This window comes from Mus caroli, unplaced genomic scaffold (genome assembly GCF_978045245.1).
Source record: "Mus caroli unplaced genomic scaffold, Mus_caroli_1 scaffold_1, whole genome shotgun sequence".
NCBI classification, from domain to species: domain Eukaryota; kingdom Metazoa; phylum Chordata; class Mammalia; order Rodentia; family Muridae; genus Mus; species Mus caroli.
The window spans coordinates 30,933,600-30,958,100 of NW_028227256.1; the positions used below are offsets into that span (position 1 = coordinate 30,933,600).

At 44.3% G+C, this 24,501-nt stretch overlaps 1 protein-coding gene across 23 annotated transcripts in view; it reads left to right on the top strand.

The window, feature by feature from the left end:
• Dst (dystonin) overlaps positions 1 to 24,501 on the top strand; it is a 396,685-nt gene that overhangs the window by 83,389 nt on the left and 288,795 nt on the right. For 16 of the 23 annotated variants that reach the window (XM_085836145.1, XM_085836168.1, XM_085836161.1 and 13 more), the window contains exon 4: positions 12,028 to 12,235. In XM_085836145.1, coding sequence (XP_085692271.1) covers positions 12,028 to 12,235 — 208 coding nt within the window. Of the gene's footprint in view, positions 1 to 11,730; positions 11,852 to 12,027; positions 12,236 to 17,449; positions 17,767 to 24,501 lie in introns of those variants that run through there. The other 7 variants (XM_085836179.1, XM_085836180.1, XM_085836190.1 and 4 more) reach the window with 3 other exon arrangements.

Sequence of the window (24,501 nt, forward strand, 5' to 3'; positions counted from 1 at the left end):
TAAAGTTAACGTGGGTTTTTTTTTTTTTTTTTGGCTAGGCTATAATATCTAGTTTGTGGTAAAACATCGGTTGTAGATGTCGCCTCAAAGGGGTTTTTTTGGTAATCATTGATATTCTAAGGACTTTATGCCTGGGTTTCATATTTTCCTTTCGATCTCCAAATGAGATGCTGTGACATTTCATGGTGTGCGTTGTTAGAGGCTCCATCACACCACTCTGACATCGTCTAATACCACAATATCACTTTGATAGTGTGGAATATCTGGTGAAGATTTCGACTGCCCTCATTTAGGATGTGAGCAAGTGGGGAAGGATAAACTCCTTCCTCTTGGGAGTTAATTAATGACATGAAGCTCCGTGGTTTCCTACCTCAGGCTAGGAGAAGCCCTGCGGAAGCTCTGCCTTTAAAACTGGGAACCAGCGCCAGTGTTTGTGCTTCCCTACAATGTAGCTGAGGCAAGGCCTGACCGTGCCTGGGGTAGTCAGTTCTCCAAGTGAGACTCTTCAGAGAGACAGTGCCAGCCAGACACACTGGCAGGTAGAACACACATGCGTGCATGCACACATACAAGTGTATCCACAGACTTATTTAAGACGTTAGCTCAAGAGATTGCGAGAATGGCAGAAATTTGTAGGTCAGGCTGCCAGCCTGGAAATTCAGGCCAGAACTGGTTGAACAGCCGTGAGTTCAACTTCTGTGCGCATCATGCTAGAAACACAGGTAAGAGAGTCCTTGGGAAACCCGAGTCTGTGCTCATAAGGCCTCCTGATTGGTTGAGGCCCACGGCACTATGGAGAGTCATCCACTGTACTTGATGTCTGCTGGTTTAAATGATGAACATGGCTAACAGTGCTTCCAGAGCAGTATCTACACTGATGGCGCACCAGAAACTGGGGTTCTGAGAAAAGTGGCTTAGCCAAATCACACGTGTGGGGGGCAGTTCATCGGAGGAATAGAAGGGGCACAGTGACCAGCTCTTCGTTTATTCTGTATAGTGTTTGTTTTTCTGATAAGTACTATCTTTTGGATTGCTGCCACACATTTTGACACAATCCTTTTTTCTTAATTGAAAATATTTTTCTTATACAATACATTCTGGTCAGTTTTCCCTCCCTAACTCCCCCAGATCTTCCTCAGGTATCCACCACCCAGCTCCCATGCCTTTTTTTTTTTTTCTCTCTTTCTTTAGAGGACAGTCAAAGCAAACAAACAAGAGTAAACACAGAGCAAAAGCCCAAGCAGCCTGGCACTAGACAAAAAGTCTACAAAAAAACTTCATTTTGTGTTGGGCATCTCCTGCTGGGTTTGTAGATCCAATGAGACTCCATTGGAGAAAACTGTTTTTTTTTTTTCCTTCGCAAGAGGGTGACAACTGCAGACAGCCTCTGAGTTAGGGACAGGAGCCCTTGTAGAGTCTCTCAGCACTGGATGCCATCTTGCTTGAACTGGTGCATGTTGCCACCATCTCCGTGGCTCATCTGTGCATCAGTCCCAATGTGTTCTGACACATTCTTTGCTTATGTCGTGGTTAGAGGAAGTATTGCAGCCGCTGGAAAGCCCTTGATGAGAGAAGGATCAAAACAAATCAAGCTATTTCAGGGTCAGATGGGTAGCTGGGCAGGGGAGAAGGGTCAGAGACTGGAATTCAAAAAACTCAGCCGTGCACAGTATGAGCAAGTAGAAGGGCCATGAGTGTGCAGGGCTGGGCTCTGGGCATGGAGAATGAGAGTGAGTTTCTTCATTAGCACCTTGGGCTTATTTCATCTCATGCTCATAGACAGTAAGAGGTCAGAGGAATTATAGGTATTGTTATTTTTGTGGTTTTTGAGACTAATAATATAATGGCTTATAAGACGCTTCAAGACTAACAAGAACATGATGCATCTATTTCCACCCACAGGACACAGCTCTTGTGACAACCATGACAATGCACAAATGGTGTATGCACTCCATTCTCTGTAAAGTTCTATCAGATGTATGCCAAAGCATTGAGGAATGGGAGGGGACATTTGTGGCTTCAAGCTGTGCCCCACTCCTCAGGACTGACCCCTGGAGCCTTCTGGCTGCTTCTGTTACGGTGTGACACCTGGATTCTTTGAAACTTTGACTCTGTGATCTGTACCACCCATTATTTATTTCTCAATGGATCCTTTCCTAGGGATCAAGAAATTCCCAGCTTAGGCCCCACCGAAGCTTCTGCAGCCCCAGGACTGGTACCTTTATGAGTTTATGGAGGCTGGGGAATCTGTTTTCACCTCGAGATATGTCCATCTAGAGACCTTGCTCTCTTGTGAGCTGATTTTGCCTCTTGCCCTGTCATATGCTCTCTATAGGGAGAACCAGAAAGGGAGGAGTCTACAGACATTTTTGAGAGAAAGATCTGTTGGAAAGATGTGGAGAAAGTGGAGGCAGCCTTCTAGATGTCTAGGGGCTTTGAGCCAGTCATAATTGTTCTGGTTCAATCTCTGAGTTAATTTGACTGGAAAATTTTAGGGAGAACCTAAATGTTAGTGAAGGGATTTAGAATGCACTCAACATGAATGCCCTGGTGGTATGCTGGAGCGTGTGCGTGTGTGTGTGTGTGTGTGTGTGTGGTTGGATTGGTCTAGTATTCAACATCCCAGCTAGGTTGAGTTTTTCATCACACCAGCACAAAGGCAGTATGTCTCCTCATGCTCACCCATGGTTACTAAATCCCAGTCAAATGGCCTGAAGGGGCTGTTGAGATGTCTCAATGGTTAAGAGCACTGACTACTTTTCTGAAAGCCCTGAGTTCAAATCCCAGCAACCACATGGTGGTTCACAACCACCTGTAATGAGATCTGACGCCCTCTTCTGGTGTGTCTGAAGTCAGCTACAGTGTACTTATGTATAATGATAAATAAGTCTTTTAAAAAAAAAGCGGTCTAAAGAGACAGAATTATCTTCTCTTACTTCAGAGCTGGCAGCTCTTTCTTCTGAATGGGAAGTGAGGTTCCTGGAATCTAAAGTTTAGGGCTTTGTTTCAACGCAATAACAAAAGTTTGTTGTGTGTATATGTGTCTTTAATGAAGAAGTTATTCTTGACTTAATAACTGCTTGAAGTGACAGCTGATGTTTGCGAAAGCCATTAGCAAAAGCGATTTTCTGCAATTTTGTCAAGGAACAGAGGTAATGAAAATGGAACCTTAAGGACTGTTAAAGGCACAGCTTTCCTTACGTGTCAGCCAGGAACAATTGAGCACCGAATGTTTTAAAAAAATGCTGCTGCTTTTCATTTCTGGCTGTTGTTTTGTAATGAAAACAGTGAATTTTTTTTTTTTTTACAAAAGGGATATGGTGGAAAGACATGAGGGTACCACCAAGTACCAGAACATCGCTTACAAAGTTCAGAAAGGAGAGAGAAGAGAATCAGATGGACTTTGTCTCTTTAGGGCTGTTCTGAGCGTGGCTGTCACACAATCTCACTGTTTCCCTGTAGTTAGTCTTCTGTCCTTGGATCAAATAAGCATAAGGGGGTGACATCACCTAATATCTAAAATATCACAAATGCTTATTTTTTTTCCACCAATACAGCTGTACACATTAGCACTGCTATGTTTCCTGTTTCTCAGAGGAACTAACAAGCCCCCAGGAGCCAGGCAGTTTTCTCAAGGTCACATGGCTGATATCCAATATACACTCTGCCAAACCATATGCAATTTCAGATTTCTACAAGACAACATAGATGGTAGATGGAGCATGCTGTCTGCAAAGGGTCTGTTTTTATGTCTCGGGGTTTATACAAGATGTGGCCGTAACCCAGATCTTCTTTCTAACAGGAACCATAGCACACCTGGTTCTGAAGTACTTAGAATCAAGGTCTCTCTTATGACATTGAGTAGGTGGGTAAATGCAGGTAAAATCAAGCCAGCAGGAAGCCAGTGGGTATCTAGTGAGATTCCTGGAAACCTTGAACCAGCCTGTAGCGTCATACAGCTCTCTAACATTTTCTGGGAATTAAAGACACTGTAATAAAGGAGAGTAACTCTGCACTTAGAGAAACTTGACTCACCTGGTGTTTGTGGGGTATCCATTTAACTACAGGACCTGATAGCTGCCTCCTGTTTCTCTTGTTCTGTGCTCTATAGTTCTCTTCTTTTAAAAAACACTTTCACTTCCATTCTGTCAGTTAGCATAGTCCCTCGCTCCTCCCATCTTTTATCTTTCCAATACTATCTGAATACAGTGGCATCTCACCAATCAATCAATGAGTGGGTGTGTGTCTCACACCCAGGTATCAAAAGAAAAGGAACGTGGCCAGGTGAAGACTGTGTCAGGATGCACGAGTTCCACACCTGAAGTTTCATATGAAGTCTCCCGAGTGTTAAATGTTTGCTTTAATTCTTCTTTGAAAACTGGCTGGCTGACCTCAGTGGGCCCACTGATACCAACTTCTGCCAGCCCTTGGCACACCTCTGGGTGGCATTCTCCCAGTGAATGGCAGTTTGGTGGGCCAGACTCCACCATTTTCTTGTAATTGATTTAACTTTTATGAGTGTTCTATAGTATTCCCAGAAGATACGTTTTAAGCTACATTTCTAAGGATAGACACTCGTAAGTCAGTTATTTTATCCTTTTGTTCTTGGCAGCAGATTTCAGATTCCTTCAAGGAAGGAGCCTATAGATAGTTAAGACACGTTTAACTGGCTGACATAAATAAACATCACCATAAAATGTAAGATTAAGTATTGTCTAGTTTGCTGGGTGGTAGTGGCATATGCCTTTAATCCCAGCACTAGGGAGGCAGAGGCAGGTGGATCTCTGTGGGTTCGAGGCCTGCCTGGTCTACAGAGTGAGTTCCAGGACAACCAAGGCTATACCGAGAATCCCTGTCTCAGAACAAAAGCAAGCAAATAAATGACAAACAAAACAACAACAGCAACACACACAAAAACAACAAACAAGCATTGTCTAGTTATGGAATGTCCCAGTATTTTAGTCTGTGGTCCTGATATGCTTTGGTTTCGTGGAGCTATTTTCAGACATGGGTTTGTTTTTCTATTTGGTAAATTATTGAAAACATCCTTCAAGTGAAATATCTGTCTGTAGATACTTAAATACAAACTAGTCTTTGATGTGTATATTTCCACACTTTTGTCTTCTGAGGTAATTCCTGCTGTGTAGTCCAGCATGACCTCAGATTGGAGATCCCCCTGCTCCATCCTTCTGGTTAGTTTCATTCTTTAGCTGTTTCTCTGGTCTTGTTTAATTGTTTGTGTTTTGAGACAAGTCTTGTCATGAGTTCTGCCGGGTACTCCGTGTTTATGATGCACTTTGGATACTCCATATTTATGATACACTTTTTCTTAACACTTTTTTTTTTCTTTTGTGGTGCTAGGATGGAATAAATTATTTGAACTTGCAGCCATCCTCCTGCCTCAGCACCCCCAAGTGCTGAAATCACAGGGCTATGCCATGATGCTAATTTATTTCTATTTTTGGAATGATTGAACTCAATCGCAGAGGTTGGTTTGTGAGTACTCCTTACCATCACAGAGTGAAGAAGTCGTACATAACGACTAAAAGTGGTGCACTTTTCCAAAGCGTAGTAGATTGCTGTTGTCTAGAAGCCACATGGAGACTGTGGATGGTGGATTAACATATAGTGTATGTGCTGTACGTATTATGTATAGTAAGATTTTGCAAGAACCAAGAGAGATCATTTGTTACTGCAAAAGCCACCAGCTTCAGGGACCAGCTGGTCACTTGGAGGTAGCAAGGAAATATTCGCATCCCACCCTCACCTTGTACCTTCTAAACAGGTACCTAGGTCGGAGTGTTCAGACTAGAGCTTGCTGTAGTAGCAGCAGGCAGTGGTTGTGGAAGTATGAGTGTCCTTTGTATTACTGTATACATTGAAGTTGCAATTGATACTATGCCTTTACCTTCCTCCCAAAATGCTGCCATGTCTATCTTTGTATGAGAGATTAAAACTTTCTGTAATAAATTTGTGAAGATTCTATGCTAGTGAGTGATAAAAACAGGCCATGATTTTTGTATATTTTGTGTGTTCTTGTGTCTTCATTTCTTTGTAATACTGAGGATAAAAGCAAGAGCGTAGCCGGGCGTGGTGGTGCACGCCTTTAATCCCAGCACTCGGGAGGCAGAGGCAGAGGCAGGTGGATTTCTGAGTTCGAGGCCAGCCTCGTCTACAAAGTGAGTTTCAGGACAGCCAGAACTACACAGAGAAACCCTGTCTCAACACCCCCCCCCCAAAAAAAAAGAAAACATAAAAAGCAAGGGTGTTGTGTGTGTGAGGGGTGGGGGTGGGGGATGGGGAGGGTGGGGATGGGGGTTAGGGGGAAGGGTCCCACTACTGAGCCCTACCAAGCCTACATCTTAATTTTCGAGGTTTCTAGGTAATTAATCTTTTAGCAATTCCAAATTGTCACAAATCTAAAACAAATGTCTGTAAAGGTGCATTTGCTGACTCCAGACCCATGCTGTGCAAGAGTCAACTTTAATGTATTTTTGCATGGGTTTTCTTTACTGTGAACTCATGCTCCTTGCTGCGGACGTGTCCCATGATTTTGGTCCAGTACTAAATCTAAAACAAACCTAATTCTTTCATGCCCTGCAAATACATGGTAAGATCTTTGAGAGTTTTGAGGATTGTCTTAGGGTTTTACTGCTGTGAACAGACACCATGACCAAGGCAACTTTTATATGGACAACATTTAATTGGGGCTGGCTTACAAGTTCACAGGTTCAGTCCATTATCATCAAGGTGGGAACATGGCAGCATCCAGGCAGGCATGATGCAGGAGGAGCTGAGAGTTCTATATCTTCATCTGAAGGTTGCTTAACAGAATACTGGCTTTCAGGCAGCTAGGATGAGCTAGGATGAGGTATTAATGCCTACACCCACATTGACACACCTACACCAATAAGGTCACACCTCTTAAGAGTGCCACTCCCTGGGCGGTACATATATAAACCTTCACAAGGATGTTCAGTTTTACCTTGTGCATGAATACACTGTGGTCAAGAACACAGGCTTTGCTGTTGAAAGGACTAAAATAGAGGTCTCTGGCTTCACCTCATAAGACAGTGGATGTGGATAAGTCTTCCACCTCCCCTAAGCATCTTTCTGTTTGGATTGTTGTTTCAGATGCTTGGCTAGCAAGTGAAATGCTTGCTCTAGTCCCCGATTACAGTCACCCATTAAATGAAGCATCTAGGTGGCATATGCTGGCTAAACTGGAAGAAAGCCTATCTTAATCCCAGCTAAGACAGTTTCGAATTTGAAACTGTGCCTCTCATGGGAACTTCTGTTAATTTTGCAATCCCTTGCTCATGATATGTAGCAGTCAAGATGTGGGAATCAACCAAGTGTTCAACAGTGATTGGACAGATAATCAAAATGCAGCCTCTGGGAACAGGGTGGTACTTCTAAGCCGAAAAACAAGAGGAAGCTTTGATACTTGTGAAAAAGGGAAGGAGGATGTGGGATCACATTCCTGAAATCCCAGCATTTGAGAGTCTGATGCAGGATGTTGGTGGATTTGGAAGGCACCCTGGACAACTGAGGTCAAGGCTAGTCTGAGCTCGGCAGTGAAGCCTGATCTCAAAAACCAACCAACCAACCAACCAACCAACCAAGGTTTGAGGGTGAAACACCGTGGTGACACCAGGATACTGCTCAGTCTCTGGGCTCAATCCCCAATCTCCTGACCACAAAAGCAACGGAAAGTTTGGGACCCTTTCCCCCGAAGCAAGAGTGGTTCAGAGACTACTTCTGGCTCCCTAGATCAGCACACTGACTAGTTCTGTTTAATTCAATTAAAAGTAATTACAGATGCCAAGTTTCTTCAGTCTGCATCTCCTAAGGATTGGGATACCTTTCCTACAACCACCAGATCATTGCCACACCTTAGAAACGTAATAGTCCTAATATACCTGATAAACCATTGTGACTTGGGTTTAGAGATTCTCAATTTTCCCTAGGATGAGCTTTTAGCTTTTTTTTTTTTTTTTTTTTTTTACTTAAAAGAATGTAGAGTTCTATCAAGGTTCATCTCTCTCTCTCTCTCTCTCTCTCTCTCTCTCTCTCTCTCTCTCACACACACACACACACACACACACACCTGCACACATGCACACATAGGGACACTTTTGGTGGCTCCTTTTTCTGTTCACATCCCAGAGAGCATCTTCTTTATGGGAAGTATCTATTTCACACTATGGATTGTTTTGCAGAATCTAGGACTGACATCTATATAATCAAGATTTGTGTAAATTTATTATTATTATATTATTATTATTTAAGACAAGACGTGGGTAGATGCTGAGTTGGTGGGGCACAGTGTATTCTCCAACTCTGAATGTCCGGATCTTTAGCAAAATCCTCCTCTTTGGCCTTGTTTCCCATTGCCTTTGGAGAGTACCCAGGGCCAAGACCATTTCCCGGCAGTATCTCACAGACCAGGCTGTGTAGACCCAGCCGCATCCAATTACACAGTCCTGCTGCTGATGTCACAGAGTCTGTCCTGGGATGTCAGTTAGGAAGTTATTCAAAACTGTCACATTATCTAATTATCCTGGCCTTAGGAAATTTCGGTTGTTTTTGTACCATAGAAAAGTTAGAGTGAATCCTTTAGTGGCCTAATTGGATTGTTAGTTTAATAGCCACGGCTGTGGAAAACTTGGTGCAGGGTTGTTTGGTGTATTGAAGCCTACAGTTTTTGCTTCTTTGGTTACCGAGATTCAAGTGCGTACAGACAGAACCCACCGGCTTATGAGACGAAACGCCAGCCCTGTCTTCACTATCCCAGTGAGCCTTTCCCTTTCTGGAGAACCAGCTTTCTTCCTCTGTTTCCTTGTTATCAGCAGATGGAGATGACAGAGAGTGGTGTGAATTGGAGTCCTAGCCCCCGGGTCAGGAGGCCAGAGACTCCCATACATCTGCTAATGTAGTTTGTGCATAATTGTTTATTTGCTTTGCTCTGGGAGGCTTCAGGGGCTCCGTTCACTTTCTGAGGACCTCCTGAGCTCCCAAAGCAAAACGCTAGTTTTCATATCCGATATTTTCTCTGGGCATTTCCTTTCGGTGATTTCTTTTGTTTATTTGTTTGAGTTTAAAGACTGTCAGAAACAAACGAAACTTGTTAATCTTTGTCACTGCCCAGAGTTAACCACTAGTAAACAGTAATATACCCGTATTTAAACACGTAAGGGGGGTCATATGTGTGGGGGTACATATGTGTGGGGGTACATATGTGTGGGGGTACATATGTGTGGGGGGACATATGTGTGGGGGGACATATGTGTGGGGGGACATATGTGTGGGGGGACATATGTGTGAGGGGACATATGTGTGTATGGATTTCTTAAAGCTGTCACATATTATTTCCTCTTTTGTTAAATGTAGATCAACATGTTTGTTTAATTTCTGCAGGGTAACCTGTGCTATTGATACAGTATATTTAACTAATTCCCTATGGATGAACCTTTGTATTTTGATAGGAATCGGTCTTTAAGCAACCAGTAGAATTAGAAATAGCGGCTTTTGCTGCTTAAGGGGCTCCTTTTCCTTTGTCCCACTAACTTAAGCCCCTCATCAAAGGTCAGGCTGCAGTGTTTAGGCCAGAGAGTTGTGTATTGTCTCCAATCAAATAAAACACCATACTGTTCTCTCCAGCCCTAAGATAGTAGCAAGATTTGGCAAGTCATTACAGATCAATAAGGAATATAATAGTTTATATGAACTCTCCACTTTGAAGTAGCTTCATTTAAATATATTATCAATTTTAAGCTTTCAAATAGGCTTTAATTTTGTAGAGTACCTCCAGTCCTAAAAGTGATTTGTGTGTGTGTGTGTGCACACGTGTGCATGCATTTTTGGGGAAAAAAATGAAATACTGTAATTGTTAAAAGGCTTGAACCCCATAGACAAGAAGGGTCGTTATTTCGTATAATGTGTCTGATATAAATGTGTGTGGCCCCTATGTTCCTGGAGTAAATTGTTGAAAGATGTGGCCCTGAGTATTTTTTCTTACTGTTCTCTCTTATCTGGTTATCAATGACATGACCTGATTAGAGGCTGAGCCAGTCAACACCCTGGGGTCCAGGGTAGTAACTGTCCCATCTGGCTGTGGGGTGATTAATAGTGGTGCTGGCATGGCATAAATCACATTTTGTTCTTCAGTCAGCTGAGACTCTGGCCATTAGAAAATTTACTCTGCTAAAATCAATAGCCAGTGATTTTTGGAAAAGAGCAGTTATTCCCCCCCCCTCCATAAACATTAACAAATTACTGTCTTTATAAAATAGTATAGAAATACAATCTCAGAGATAAAGTAAGGACCTTAAATAAGGACAAATAGGAAGCCTTTTTGAGGAACCCAAGGCAACCAAAGAAACCCAGTAACCCCTAAACGTCCTTAAAAATGCCACCCTTCCCTTCAGATTCCACAAGTGACAAACCTTAGATAACTCAAGTTGAACTCAAGTTGAAGTTTCAGAAAAGCTTGGGAAAATAAATTAAGTTCATAACAGCTAAATGTCACACACACCTACCTCTCTATGGACTGAAGCTAAAATATAGAAATTCAAGTTTATTCATTTACTTTTGTCAGATTTGCTTAAGGTGCTATTATTACTAGGAAAGCCAACATGATTTAAATAAATCTTAACATGCCTCATTTGGAGGGATATATGAATTTTTACCATAGTAGCTTTGACGGTAGAACAGCCATGGTTTAAATGGACAGTGGTGAAGTCAATGGTCCTGACTGGTGACAGTCTGACAAGCCGCATGTGAGTCCTGTGGGAGTTGCACACACAGCCTGTTGGTGCTGCAGGTACCAGCGTGAGTAGCTCACTGTTATTACTTCAAATTGGAGCTTGCCTCATTGAGCTGATTTCTGCCTGCAGCTTGCTGCTTGGCGAATCCATGGCTGCAGCTTCCATCTCAACGAATTCAAGTTCTGTTAGTGTGGCTTCTTCACTGTGAGCCCGAGCAAGTGAAGACTTCCCTTTGATACTCTTTAGAATTCGTAATCCAGGCTACAGCATCTCTTCCTTGCTGAGCTGTGGGCTGTCTAAATACTCACAGACACAACCCAATAAGAAGGAAGGAATAACACCATGTGCCTTTTATGAAAACATTATGACCCCGAGGATTCTAAGCTCCTGCAGACTCCAGGAAGAGTAACCTTCAGGCAGAGTGGTTTTGGTAAAAGTCTGTGTTTCTCATCTTCCTGATGGCTGCAGCTGAGGAGAACTTGGCTTCCTGTCCCCGCACTGTGTCCTCATTTACATTATTGGCAGCCCTTCCCTGCTGGAAGTTTAAATTATCTCAAGAACTCTAAACTGAGTTCAGATGTTTGTTTATTGGCGTTGCCTTCGGCCTTTGAAAGCAGGCTTTTGTGTTCTCCCGGTCTTAAGAAAAGGCTCTTCTCAGAATCAGCCCTCCCTCCCTCCCTCCTCACCCTTTTCTGGGAACCCGCTTCAGTCTCATGCAGAAAATTAAATACAGGGCTCAAAACTGGTTAAAAGGAGGCTCCAGTGGCCCCGGCGGCTTGCAACGGGAAGGAGGTGGGACCCAGCATCCTGTATTTGTGCTGTGTTTATGAAACTTAAAGTTAGTTGCATTAATGAATTAACCAGAAGGCTAGTAATGGAAAATGTTTCTCCTGACCTGCTGGGGGAGCCAGATACTGTAGATTTGTCACAGGAAGGCTGTTGATTCTGGCTTCATTGTTGGCCCAGTCATTTGTTGAGCCGGTGGCTGGAGCGCAGGCCACACACTTCTTCCTTCTGGTCTCCATGTATTGGAACAGCTTGCTTATTGTTTCTACCGGAGCAGACTTGGCCAAGAAGATATGGTGAGCCCTGGGGTTCGTTTTGTTTTTATTCGTGTGCGTGTTCTCTGGGGACGGCGCAGCGCAGTTTGGAGGTGGGGAGGGGGCAGAGTGATCTTAATCGATGATCTTCAGTGAGTGATGCTCGTTTGCGAGCAAGCTGTCGGTCGCTAATGCTTCTCCTGTGTCATCCTCCTCAGAGCTCCGGGAACGCGTCCTACCGCTGTTCTATGTCCTCCTCTGCGGATTTTTCTGACGAGGATGATTTCAGCCAGAAATCTGGCTCAGCATCTCCGGCTCCTGGAGACACCTTACCCTGGAATTTGCCCAAGCACGAGAGATCCAAAAGAAAGATTCAAGGGGGCTCGGTGCTGGACCCAGCCGAGAGGGCTGTGCTTCGGATAGCAGGTGAGTGGGGGAGGGGATGAAGTGGAGACCAGGGTGGCAGAAATTCACCCATCTGTTCCCCCGGTGCTGTATCTGCAGGCTGATGTGCTGGGCAGAAATTTGTCTCAGGTGGGGGAGGAAATGACCATGTTTACTCCGTGGAGCGCTTTGCCTGCTTGCTCTGGTGACTAAGCTGTTTGACTCTGCTTTCTGGTTGGATGAATCGGTAGATTCTGAAAGCAAGCAAATATTTACTGGTATCTGTGTTAAACTTTGCTGCGGATGTACACTAACCATCAAGGCAACCTGAGAGTACTAATACCAGTGACTTCCTGGAATATTTTGCTGGAACAACCTTTTTTTGTTTTGTTTTGTTTTTTTCTTTTGCCCAAGGGCGCAGAGCTACGCAGGTCTTACTCAGGTCTCATGGTTTTGGTTCCTAGGATGCAGCGCATAACCCAGCAATTTGGATGTCGGTTGTTTTTTTAAATGTAGCTTTTCTGTGAGCATCATGTGGCCATAGATGCTTTGTGCTTGTGAGGGGCCATCATGCAGTCTTGATTAATTAATCCATGGAGATGCCAGTGTTTGTGTCCTGTGTGTGGGGTGTTTCCTTGCATTTGGCCATACAAGCTGAACCAGAAGGGAGCTTGTTTCTCACCGTTGTAAACTGAGAACACCAGGGTGAGCAGCTCTCAGGCCTTGTGGCTCCAGCAGGGCTTGTGCATGTAAGGGCCTCCTGGGTGGACAGTTCTGCATTTCTTTAGCAATTTTTTTTTTCCTTCTTGGAAATGGTAATAGAGCAGGATGGGGCTCTGGATTGTCACTTACAAAGGCCAAAGGCCAGATGTTCAGGCCTCCTTCCCTCTCCCTGCCCCCACTTGTGACTGCGCAGGAGTTGGGGGCTGTGTTCTCATAGTTGCTTCCCAGGTAATGCAAATATTGGGGTTTTGTCTTCCAGGGGGCCGTGACCATCCCAGATTACCGTCATCAAGGCAGCCTAGAGAGAGTCTCCACGGGGCCCCTGAAGTGGAATTTTTTATTTTTATTTTTTTATTCTAAGAAAAACAAGGAGAGCCTGGCCAGTCACTTTGTAGTCAGGGTTTCTCGGGCAATAGGCTTGAGCTTCTTTTTGGCTTCTGTTGTGAGATGTGGCCGCTGCCTCCGGTCTCGCCCAGCCTTTGAGGAGGAGGGGTGGAGCAGGAAGGGGAAGAGGAGGGAGAGAGGAGGGAGACTGGGAACCAAATGAGAGTGAGGTGGCTTGGGCCTTGGCTCCCTTTACCTTCTCCTCAGGGACACATTTAGTCACTTAGGCCTGCCTGTCTTGTTGAAAGCCCCCTGCAGCTCTGACACTCATGGGAGAGGAGAGACTCTACCAGAACTAACAGCAGAAGGAGAACCACAGGTGAAGGGAAGGTGCATGCCTACCTTCATGGCCTGCCCAGGGCATCAAAGCATCTGCTTGCCTGTTCTGTGAAGTTTTGTTGTTGATTTGGTTTTTCTTGAGATAGGGCTTACTGTATAGCCCTGGCTGAGCTGGAGCTCATTACATAGATCAGGCTGGCCTTAAACTCATAGAGATCAGGAGTAGCTGTTACCCCTCAGTGGGCACTGTAGGAAAGGAAGGCCTGGAGGGACCTGGGACAGTGCTGGTACAGAAGGGACTACTCCTGAGGACCGAGGCCATGTGCTATCCATTATGAAATGTCCATTGAGTTTGAGGTAGGTGACTGAGACCTCAAAGTATTTACCGTTAAAACCACATGAATTCTTCAAAAAACGTGAATAAAACAAAATGAACAGTGAAATGGAAGTGTAGAGGCTTATTATGGCTCTTTAAAATATTAGAATATTCCATATTTTCTCTATAACTCATAAATGATAAGTTACCTGGAGGACTGGGTTGGAGGTCAGTCCACAAGTGTCATTTTGATCCCTCATGTGTATAGGAGACTGGCCACTGTTTACCCGGTGTGATGTGGGTGCCTTTTATCCAAGGAGAGCCTGTGGTGAGGATAGTTTGAAAACACGCCACTAAGACTTCCACTTTTAATTTTATAGCACATTTTACACTCCGCTTGAAACTTTGCTCTTTCTTGAAATTAATCCCTTGTGAAAGATGGGGTGCTGTTGAGGAATGTGAGAAGTTTGTGGTGCTCATTTTCAGTAGTAAAAGAGCATTATATATATATATATATATATATATATATATATATTAAAGGCAATTAAAGTAGAGTTGTTTGTGAAGTACCCTCCTCCCACCTCAAGTCAAAAGCCATGCGGACTGTTGGATAACTTCATTAATCCGCAGTTAACACATGTTTATTGAGTTGTAATTTTGTTTTTGTTTTTTTGTTTTGTTTTGTTTTGCAGTAAAATTCAGATAGAACATAGTTCTGTCGTTAAAAAGTCATGGTAGTGTGACATGATGTGCTTCCGGACAGTTCCCATTTGCTCTGAAAGATCAGCTGTCATGGCTGGAAGCGTCTAATATTCAAAGAACCCAGAGGATTCTAATTAACCTGGGGGAGAAGGGGGTGTGTGTGTGCGAGGCTCCTGAAAGGCTTTTGAGAGGAAGTACCACTTGAGTTTAGATTAAAAGAGCTTGATAGAATTAGGGTGACAGGGACAGCCACTTCAAAGGGGTGGAGGTTCATGAACAAGCATAGGCGACTTAACTGTGAGCTGCAGGTAGCGTATATAGCTAAGCATAAGAAGGGGAGGGTAGAGGGTCCCCTGGTGCTGGCCTGCAGTGTGGAGTCCCTGGGGCTACTCCACTGTACACAGTGGAGCATCTCTAACAGGTTTTAAAGCAGTGTAGGAATGTAATCAGGTTTGTGTTGTATTAAGTCGCAGGTTTATTTATGTCCAGATAGCTCAGTGATAGAGCACTTGCCTTGCCTTGGTCTGATACCCATCACTGGAAAAAAAAAGAGGGGGTACTTTAATATTTACTGTAGCTTCAGTATATTAAAATCTGCAGTTACAGGGATATTCACTTTCTCTTTCTTAGGGTCACCACGAGGTGGAGTAAGACGTGAGGGGAGGGGCTTTGTAACACTTACTGAATAATTGCATTTTACATACGAATAATACAGAGCTGTACTTAGCTGTAGGGTATCATCAGCTGGGTTTTCCATATTGAAACCTATAACTGAGCATGTTTTTTTCCGGTGATAATGTTGTTTTAAGAGGGAAACTTTTAAACTTGGACTTGGCCATTTGAAGGACCAGATTCTGAACATGTAAGTTTGGGGAGGGGTGTCCTCTCTCACTATGGTCAAGTTTGTTGATGAGACGGGGTCTCATGCAGCATAGGCTTTCTGTCAGTGTGCTGAGGCTGCCTGTGAATCCTGTCTTCCTGCCTCATCTCCCCAAGGCTGGGATTGTAGACATGCACCACCGCGGACCACCCCTAGCTGTGTTAATTACTGAACTTTTCTTAGTTCTGGTTTCTTAATTGAAGCATCTTGATTGGGGTGAAATGTAAGATGGAGACAGAGATATGTAAGACAGAGATAGTGAATGTAAATCATCTTGCAAATTCCCTGCCACATGGAAAATACTCTGTAAGTGCAAGCTCTGTGCATAGCGGGGTGTCTTGTGAGCAGTTATGGATACATCTCACTAGGCCTGCAAGCACCCCATGTAATAGGGAGTTCCTAAGTTCCCTCAGTGAGGGACCATAAGCTAGGATCTGGATTCAGGCGGCCTTGACTCCAATGCAAGCTTTGTTGCTACGCTGGTCCTCCTTTCCTGTGGACTATACTGTAATTACTAGCGTGTCCACCCACCATTATGGTTCCAGGAGTGCTCGGGGCAGAGGCTGAACCCAGATACTGCTACTTTTGTTCATCTGACTGGCTCTTTAAATGGACCGTTTGAAGTGCAAGTAAAATATATGCTGACTATATTCATAAAACTGGATGGTGCTTGGTGTCGGTTCCTGATGAAGCCTCAGCCTTGCCCTTCAGACACCTTACTGTGTATTCAGAGTAAGTCTGTGTGAATGCGGGGTGTGAATGGGGACTTACCGCTTATTCTTTTCATTCCAAGAGGGTTTCCCAAGGTTACTTCATACACACATGTGCAAGGGCATATTGACTTTTACTTATATGTAGGGATCAAGCTAGAGAGGAGAGAGAGGAGGTCTTGCTTTATTTGGGGAAATAAAAGCAGGTCAGTTACAAAGGAGAGTTACCTGCCCTGATTCTTGAACAGAGGTCACTGTTCAAGCATATTTTATCCTCATAGAATTAGTAGAAAATGGTTCCAAATCCACAATATAAAAGCCAACAAAGAGTCAAGGGGAAGAGGCCACTATATACAAAAGGAGGGAACAGGAAGATTTAGAGAGAAGTGACATATATCAAGATGGGATATGTATGTAGTGAGTGGGCTTTCTAAGAATGAAAGTGGTGGTAGGCAACACACACACACACACACACACACACACAGAAAACCAGTTATATCTGGGACTTCATTTAGGTTTTGTTATATCTCCCTTTCTCCATGAAGAGAGTCAGTTCTTGCTGGTGGCTCACAGTGAGGATGCAGGATTCTATCCGCAGCCACTGGACTCCCATGTCCTGGAAAACATCCATTTACATACTGGTTCGTCTTAGGGTCCTTCAGCGTTACTTATTTTAGCATAGGACGCGTCAAATTTAAGAGAACCATATTCATTCTGCTCAGCGGATACTGGTACTATGTGTAATGAATAATAAGAGGAAGGAGGGCGGTGACAGTAATCTGGGCCATGGTGAGTGGACAGTCCTTCCCAGAGCAGAGGCAGATGCGCTGGCAGGCTCTGGGGGGCAGAAGGGAGGGGCCGCTGCCTGGTCCTCAGCTGCCCTGACCCTGGCGGCGCTGTCAGGCCCTGATTCACCCTGCCACCTCCAGAGGCAGCCAGGTCCGGGCGTCTCCTGGACGTGGGTCTGTCCCCTTCCTTGCCCTGTTACAGTGACCTGGTTCTCCGATGCCCTAAGATGGGCTGGAGAAAGTACTTCCAGCATGGCCCACTACTCCCCTTCCCGGGGTGGAGAACTTCCAGCCTCCTCAGTAGACACGGGACCCGGGGCTTTGTTTCCCCCGGCACCTGTTGTGGGTCCCAAATAGAAACTGCGCTGGGACCAGCGGCGGGCGGTGGGCGGGCCGGAGGGCGGTGCCGGAGCCCAACGCTGCCGCTCCTCCTCCCGGGCGGGCGTCTGCGGCGCAGCCCGGAGATGCCGCAGAAGCGCGGCGCATCCCGGCGGGGCAGCGCGCTCCTCTGCAGCGCCGTGGCCCGGGGCGCCGGGTCTGGAGGCTGCCCGCCCCGAGCCACCGCCTGCCGCCCCCCGAAGCCTTCCTTGGGGACGCCGCCCCGGGCCTGCCGTCGCGCTGATCCTCCAGCCCGGGGTTGCTGACGCCTCCACCCGGGTCGCGGGGCCCACGGGCGCGGCCAGCCCCCCCACCCCCCGACATGGCGGGGTACCTGTCCCCTGCCGCCTACATGTACGTGGAGGAGCAGGAGTACCTCCAGGCCTATGAGGATGTCCTGGAGAGGTACAAAGGTACGAGCGAGGTCCCTGCGCTGGGCTGTGCGGTGGGGCAGGGCCCATGGGAACCGTTACCTTTCCCAAATCAGAGCCACCCCCGCGTGGCACAAGTAAACAGCAGCCGGAACCAGCCCTGGCGACCGCCAGGTGCCCTGGGTGAAATCCTTTACCCCATAGCGGGGCCGGGTGGGTGAGGGTTCGGAGACGCCCTAGGGTAGGCGGTGGAATGGAGGGCGGGGGAGGTCTGTTTCCAAGAAGCACTTTGCCTTGTCTTTCCCTTTGTAGAAGCTCTTAAGCACCAAGCATAGCCATAATTCTTCCTGGGAGGGTTGGATGCCATTACTTCTCTGTGAGATTTCCAAGCCTGGCTGCTCCTGCCTGACTTAGCTTGGCCAACCTGTAAGGGTTCTTATATTCTTGAGCACAGCACCACATGATTTTTTTCTTGAAAAATCGTACTTATTTGAAAAGTTTCTCGCTTGTGATTATATTCTAACTCGAATGCAGTCCAAAATTATTTCAAATTATGATATAAGGACGTTTTTAATCCGAGAGTGGGTTGTACATTTAAATGCAAAGAAGTATAGTTTGAGGTACATTTTTGCAGATCGTTTATGTCTAGAAAATTTCGTGCCAACTTGGCTGTCTTGAATATCTAAGTGTTATGGCCACGTGTGCTTTCCTGTGTTGAGTCTTTATGTCTCTTGAAACATATTTTTAAGTATACATAGACCGATATTATTGCAACTTGAGGGCTACTTCACTTCATATTCACGTGTTTGTGAGGATGGTTCATAGATGTGTGTTGAATATTAATAGTGAATAGTGGTATTTTATGATGGACTGTGTGCATCTTTTGAATATTCACTTTGGGTTTAGTAACTCAATTTCTGCGAGTTAAATAATATATATATATATATATATATATATATATATATATATATAGTTTTCTATTACTAATGTGAATCCAAAACTGAATAATAGAATTTTCAAGCTCCCTAGAACTCAAGTCTTCCTACACTCATGTTTTACGTCTTTCTAGAATGAGTTCTGTAACTGGAATCTTAGACTTTGCGTATCATTTTGTAAACACAACTGGAATTCCTTTGTGCTAAAGCACAAAGGATAATACAGCCCTGAGCAAGTGCAGTGATATTTTAAGCTAACTCATATCTGGGCATTTGCTTGTGTGTGTAATGTACTGAGGGTTGTTTCTGGCTTTGCGTTTAAAATGATGTTCTCACTCAATTGTCTCTAGAAAGTTAAGAATGAGAAACACTGCAGTATAGACCTTTAAGCTCTATGATTTCAGGAAAAAAATCAGGAAGGTCTACAATATATATGTCATATGCTTCGGAAAAAAATACAACTTTAGATTTTTTTTTTTTTTTTTTTTTTTTGGTCAGATCAAGTTCAACATTAGTGATAAGTGAGTAATTTTAGGTGCCTGAAAAAAAGAAATTACCAGAATGCTGATTTTGGCCTTCTTGAGGCAACAGGCTTTTTTTGAAAAGCTTGTCTTATTTGTCCTAGTAAATAACAGAGAATTAAATATACAAGGCGGCTCTTCATCTCACCCCTTGATTGGGACACTGACACTGCTAGTGATGCTCTCAGACAGACATTTCACAAGCCATTTTGCCCAAGATTTCACAGAAGAAAACCAAGGGGAAGGGGCATTTCCCCTTATTCTTTGTGGTTTGAAACGCTTAGGTCATCAAATTGTGTTCGGCCGTACAGATGTTCTGAATTTCACTTAGCCTTGGAAAGGAAAGAAGCTTATTGGCCAGTGTATTCTATGAAAAGCTGGAGACCTGGTGTACCCATTGTTTCCTGGTGCAGTTGGAAGCCAGTTTTGATTTCCCATCAGTGACCAATAGGATGACTTCACTACAGTACTTATCCCGATGGCTCACTATAGGGGCTGATCTAATTAGAAAAGAATTGTCTGCTTTGAATAGGGAGTGCCAGTTTGCAAAACTTTCCCAAGTTCACTTTTCTGAAGTACTGCACCATTCAACACAATTTTTACATTCCAGTTGGAAGAGAGGTTATTTTGATTTTTTTTTTTAATTTCTGTCACAGCTCTCTGTTCGTACAGAGTGCGTTTGCTCTCATTGGCAGGGTGACTGGGTTGCCAAGTGTGTGCCCAGCTGTTGAGTAGCATAGCGTGTCAACAACCTAAAGAAGGTGAGTCATCTATAACACTAGGAGAGTTAGGTTTGGACGTTGAGAGCTTTGTTGGGCATATCCTCAGGCAGCCTTGGGAGGACTTCAGCCCAGGCCCCCCAGAGACAAGGGTAGTGGTGAGCAAGCTCTGACTTTCATGGTGCGTTCTATTCTCGTGTATGGCTTTGGTCCTTTAAGTCAGAGTAAAAATAGGCAACTGTTTACTGAACTAGAATAACACAAGGATTTATTTGCTGCAAAGAGGGGTGTAGTGTTCTGGATCATATTCTCATCCGAGTATTTGTGAAATAGATTCATCGTCAAAATATATCAGGTCAAAATATTCCTGAAGTTAAAAAATTGGGTTATTTCAATTTGTAACAGATCAGAGTGAATAAAAGCATTTAAAAAAAAACACAATTCTTTGATATTGTTTATATTAGAGACTGCCCATGTCAGTACCTTTCTATCTATAGTAAATTATTCAATATAGTCCCCGATGGTACAGAATATTTTTAACAGCTTAGTATAAAAGACAGAGTGATCTCATCTTAAGTGTAGTGAAATTAGCTGGTATACTGTTATAAATGAACACTTAGCTTGCTGTCGCATTAATCTGTGAAGTACTGCTTGCTGATTGAGTGGTCACCGACCATAGTTTCCCAACATAGATACTTTTATATGATGTTAAGTGTGAATATAACTAATGCGGACCATTGCATTTTAGTTTGCATATTTTTTACTTAACTCTGTGTGTGTCTGCAGTGTGTGTAAGAGGTGTGAGGGTCAGAACAGCTTTGAGAGGGAACAGTTTTTCACCTTGCTGAGGCAGGCTCTCCTGTGTGCTGTGCAGCCTCCTCCAGGCTACCAGGCCAACTGCATCTCTGCACATTCTCCCGTCTCACAGGATCAGAGGTGTGTGATATGGCATCTGGCTTTTTATTCATTTACATTTTTGTTTCTTGAGACTTTCATACAATGTATTTATATTATACTGTTTCCTAACCCTGAACTTCCCCTAGATTGGGCTTTTTATGTGTGCTGACGATCAAAGCTGGGTTGTGTAGCAACATGTTACCAGATGAGCCATCTTGCCAGCCTCTGCTCTGTATTTTTTTAGAACTAATTTGAAAACGTTGACATTTCTTGGTCTAACACAATGCTGATTTTCCTAATATCCAGAACTTATCAGTTCCCACACATCTGCAGTGGGGAACAGTATTCTTTGTGAAGGTTGGTGGACAGTTCGGTTATTTACCTACTATAGTATTGCTAAGAAAACCTTTTAGTATTTGAGCCACAGGTGGGGTTTTCTGTCTTCCCCACGTTTTTGTGTAATTACTGTGCTCATGGTACCAGGAGGAAGCAAGAATACAGTAGTTTTTGGTTTTGGTGTAGTCTCACCATCTTAGGGAGACATGCGATGGATTGGTAAATATCACTCTGCTGGAGATGGGTTCTGGTACTCGAGCAAGGAGAAAGTTTGGGTGAATGTGTGAAGACGTTCTCTGCTATGTGCAACATATTCTGTGATGTTCTTGCTTAGGTTTCCAGTGGGCTTCAGGGTTCTGCAAACCCTGATTTCAGATCTCCTTGTGTTCATGCTGTGTTCCTGGCATACAGTTGTGTAATAAGTGAACTTTATTACACCATGGTAATGTAACATTGAGTTAGTTTGTGTTACTTTGTGTTTTTTGTTATAAATGAGTTTAATTTGTTTCATGTTCCTTGAGATTAACTACTCCTGACAAAGAGTAGACTAAATAGACTTTTCCCCTCCCCACCTCCCTTCATCCTCTTTTAGATACCAATAACTTCAAGGCAGACAAACAGGTCGGGGCTATAATGTATCTCCCTTTTCCAGAAGGGATGGGCAGACGTGGATATTGCTACTTGGCTGTTTAGAGTCTGTTATGTGATCATTTAATAGTTACAATGTGCTTGCTACTCTTCCAGCCCTGCGTTTAAGTTTCATTTGTAAACTACCTCTCTCTGTAAGTAAGGAAGTGTAGGAGTTTGTTTGATTGTTTATTTAAGGCACTCTCTACCTAGTGCCATGGAGAAAGTCAAAGTTATAGTTGTATAGAATAAGGGGAGAAAGGCCACTGGCTCTTATAACCAGCAGTGTCTGGCCCACAGAATAAAGTGTCTGTGCTAAATTGGAAACTTGCAGTTTGGCTTCATCTTAACAGCTGTAACAAAGTACGGTAGACTTCAGCAAAGTCTGTGGGACTATATGAAGGCGTCATTGGACTCTCTGAGGATTTTCAAATTGAAACAAAAATGCTATGCTGTGGATTAAAGCACTAATTCTCACTGAGTAACTACCATTTAAATTGATCACAGAACTTGTTTACTGCCTTAGGACATAAGAAATGCATATCAGGCTGGGCGGTGGTGGCGCATGCCTTTAATCCCAGCACTTGGGAGGCAGAGACAGGCGGATTTCTGAGTTTGAGACCACCCTGGTCTACAAAGTGAGTTCCATGACAGCCAGGGCTACACAGAGAAACCCTGTCTCGAGAAAAAGAAAAGAAAAGAAACGCATATCAATTCAGGAATGTAAGGACCTATTAGATATTATTAATAAATTTAACTTTGAGCTTCCAGCATCACACTGACGCTGTTTTGGTTTCTTTTGTACTGACTTAAACGTGATCACAGCTTGTATAGGTAGGTCCTTCACAAGGAAGGCTTCATGGGTTTAGGACTTTTCGGTTCTCTGTTTATATTGGGCAGTTTGGTGATGCTTCATTTCTGGCTCAGCAGTTTTATTTGGGCAGTGTCAAGAAGGAGGGGTGACGAGAACGACTTACAGCCTCGCTGTTGTTTGACAGCGAGCAATGAAGCTTTTGTGTTTCTGCCTTTGGGCCCAATGGGTCCCAGGAGCTGGGCTGCGTGAGGCGCTGGAGTATTGGAGCAAAGCCTCATCATGAAATTGGAGATTATGAAAACATCTAAAGTCATGGTAGCCGCACACAGATGGAATATCAGGCTGTCTGCTCACTCGGGTTTCATACTCCATAGCAGAGTATGAAAATGGAGAACGCACAGCCCAGTCCTTGAGTTTCTGCCTTACAAACACACTGCGAATGAGAAGGCGATTTGCCGTTTATAACACTTACGAGTTCTTATGAATGAACAAGGCTCCAGGTACCTCTGAGGCATGCATGGATGCTTCTCTCTGTAAGGACTTGGAACAAAAAACAGGACAGACTTTTTGCATCCATTTCTCAGCTATTAGTAATCCTGTGATTATGTTCTCGGCTTCGAAGATGAAGCCCAGGCATTTGTTGAAGTCCTGTGTTACTTCTTCAAGTGATTGAAGAAGAGCCCTCATCACTGATTCTCTTAATTGGTGGCTGTTGTCATTATTTGGTGTGTATGCCTGTGTTCCTGTGCATGCTTGTGGAGGGCGGAGGTCTCCCTCTGTGGTCCTCTGGTGCTATCCACCTTGTTTTGGGAGACTTGGTGTCTCACTTCAGTAAGGAGTATTTGTTCAGCTCCGCTTCTTGCTGGCCAGTAAGCTCTGTTTCTGCCCTCACCAGCACAGGTATTACAGAGGCACACTGTTGGGCCTGACTTTTTACATGGCCCTGGGTCCTCATGCTTACTGCTGTGCTAGTTAGTTTTCATCAACTCCACACAAAGTTGAAACATCTGAAAAGAGGGAACCCCAACTGAGGAATTGCCCCCATTAGATCGACGTATCTGTGGGGTGTTTGGTTGATTGCTTATTGGTGGAGGAGGGCCTAGGTCACTGTGGGAGGTGCCACCCCTGAGAAGGTGGGCCTGGGTTCTGTAAGAAAGGTAGCTGAACATACGCTGCCAAAAAGCAAGGCAGGAAGCAGCATTCATCTCTGCTTCAGTTCCTGTCTCCAGGTTCCCGCCTTGAGCTCCTGCCCTGTTTTCCCCCAGTGACAGATTACTGCAACCCATAAGCTAGACAACCCTCACCCCATGTTGTTTTTGGTCAGTGTTGTATCCCAGCAACAGAGAAGCAAACTAGGATACAAAGCAAGCACTTTATCCCAACGAGCCATCACCCCACCCCCTAAGAGTGTGTTGGAGGGAAAACTGCTTGTGTAAGGTCAACTGAGAGAGAGGTGCCTCTTGGGCGAGATGTAATCAGCAGGGGTATCTTGAGATTACCTGAGGTACTAATGAGGGCCTTAGGGTAGCAGGGACATGACTCCGAGGTTCCCTGAGAAGGAAGCTTGCTTGGAGAGAGCCTTGTGTTGAATCAGATTGAAAGGAGGCTTGGATGCCATGCTAAGGACCACGTGTTTGTTTGTTTGTTTTGTTTTTTTCTTTGCTTGGTTTTTTTGCTTTAAGTTTGTAGAGAGTAGAACCCTGAATGATCCTCAACAGATGTGACAGACATCGGGTAAGCGGCGGCTCTGTGGATGGAAAGGATGGGAGGAAGGTTCAGGAGCCACTGTGAAATTAGGAGCTCTACTAGGAATTTCTGAATTTCTAATGTCCGTGGCTCAGTACAGCCACTGCCATTTCACGGACATAAGACAGAGGCTTCTAATGAAGTCAGTGTCCCTGATGGAGGGACACATCAGTTACCAGTGG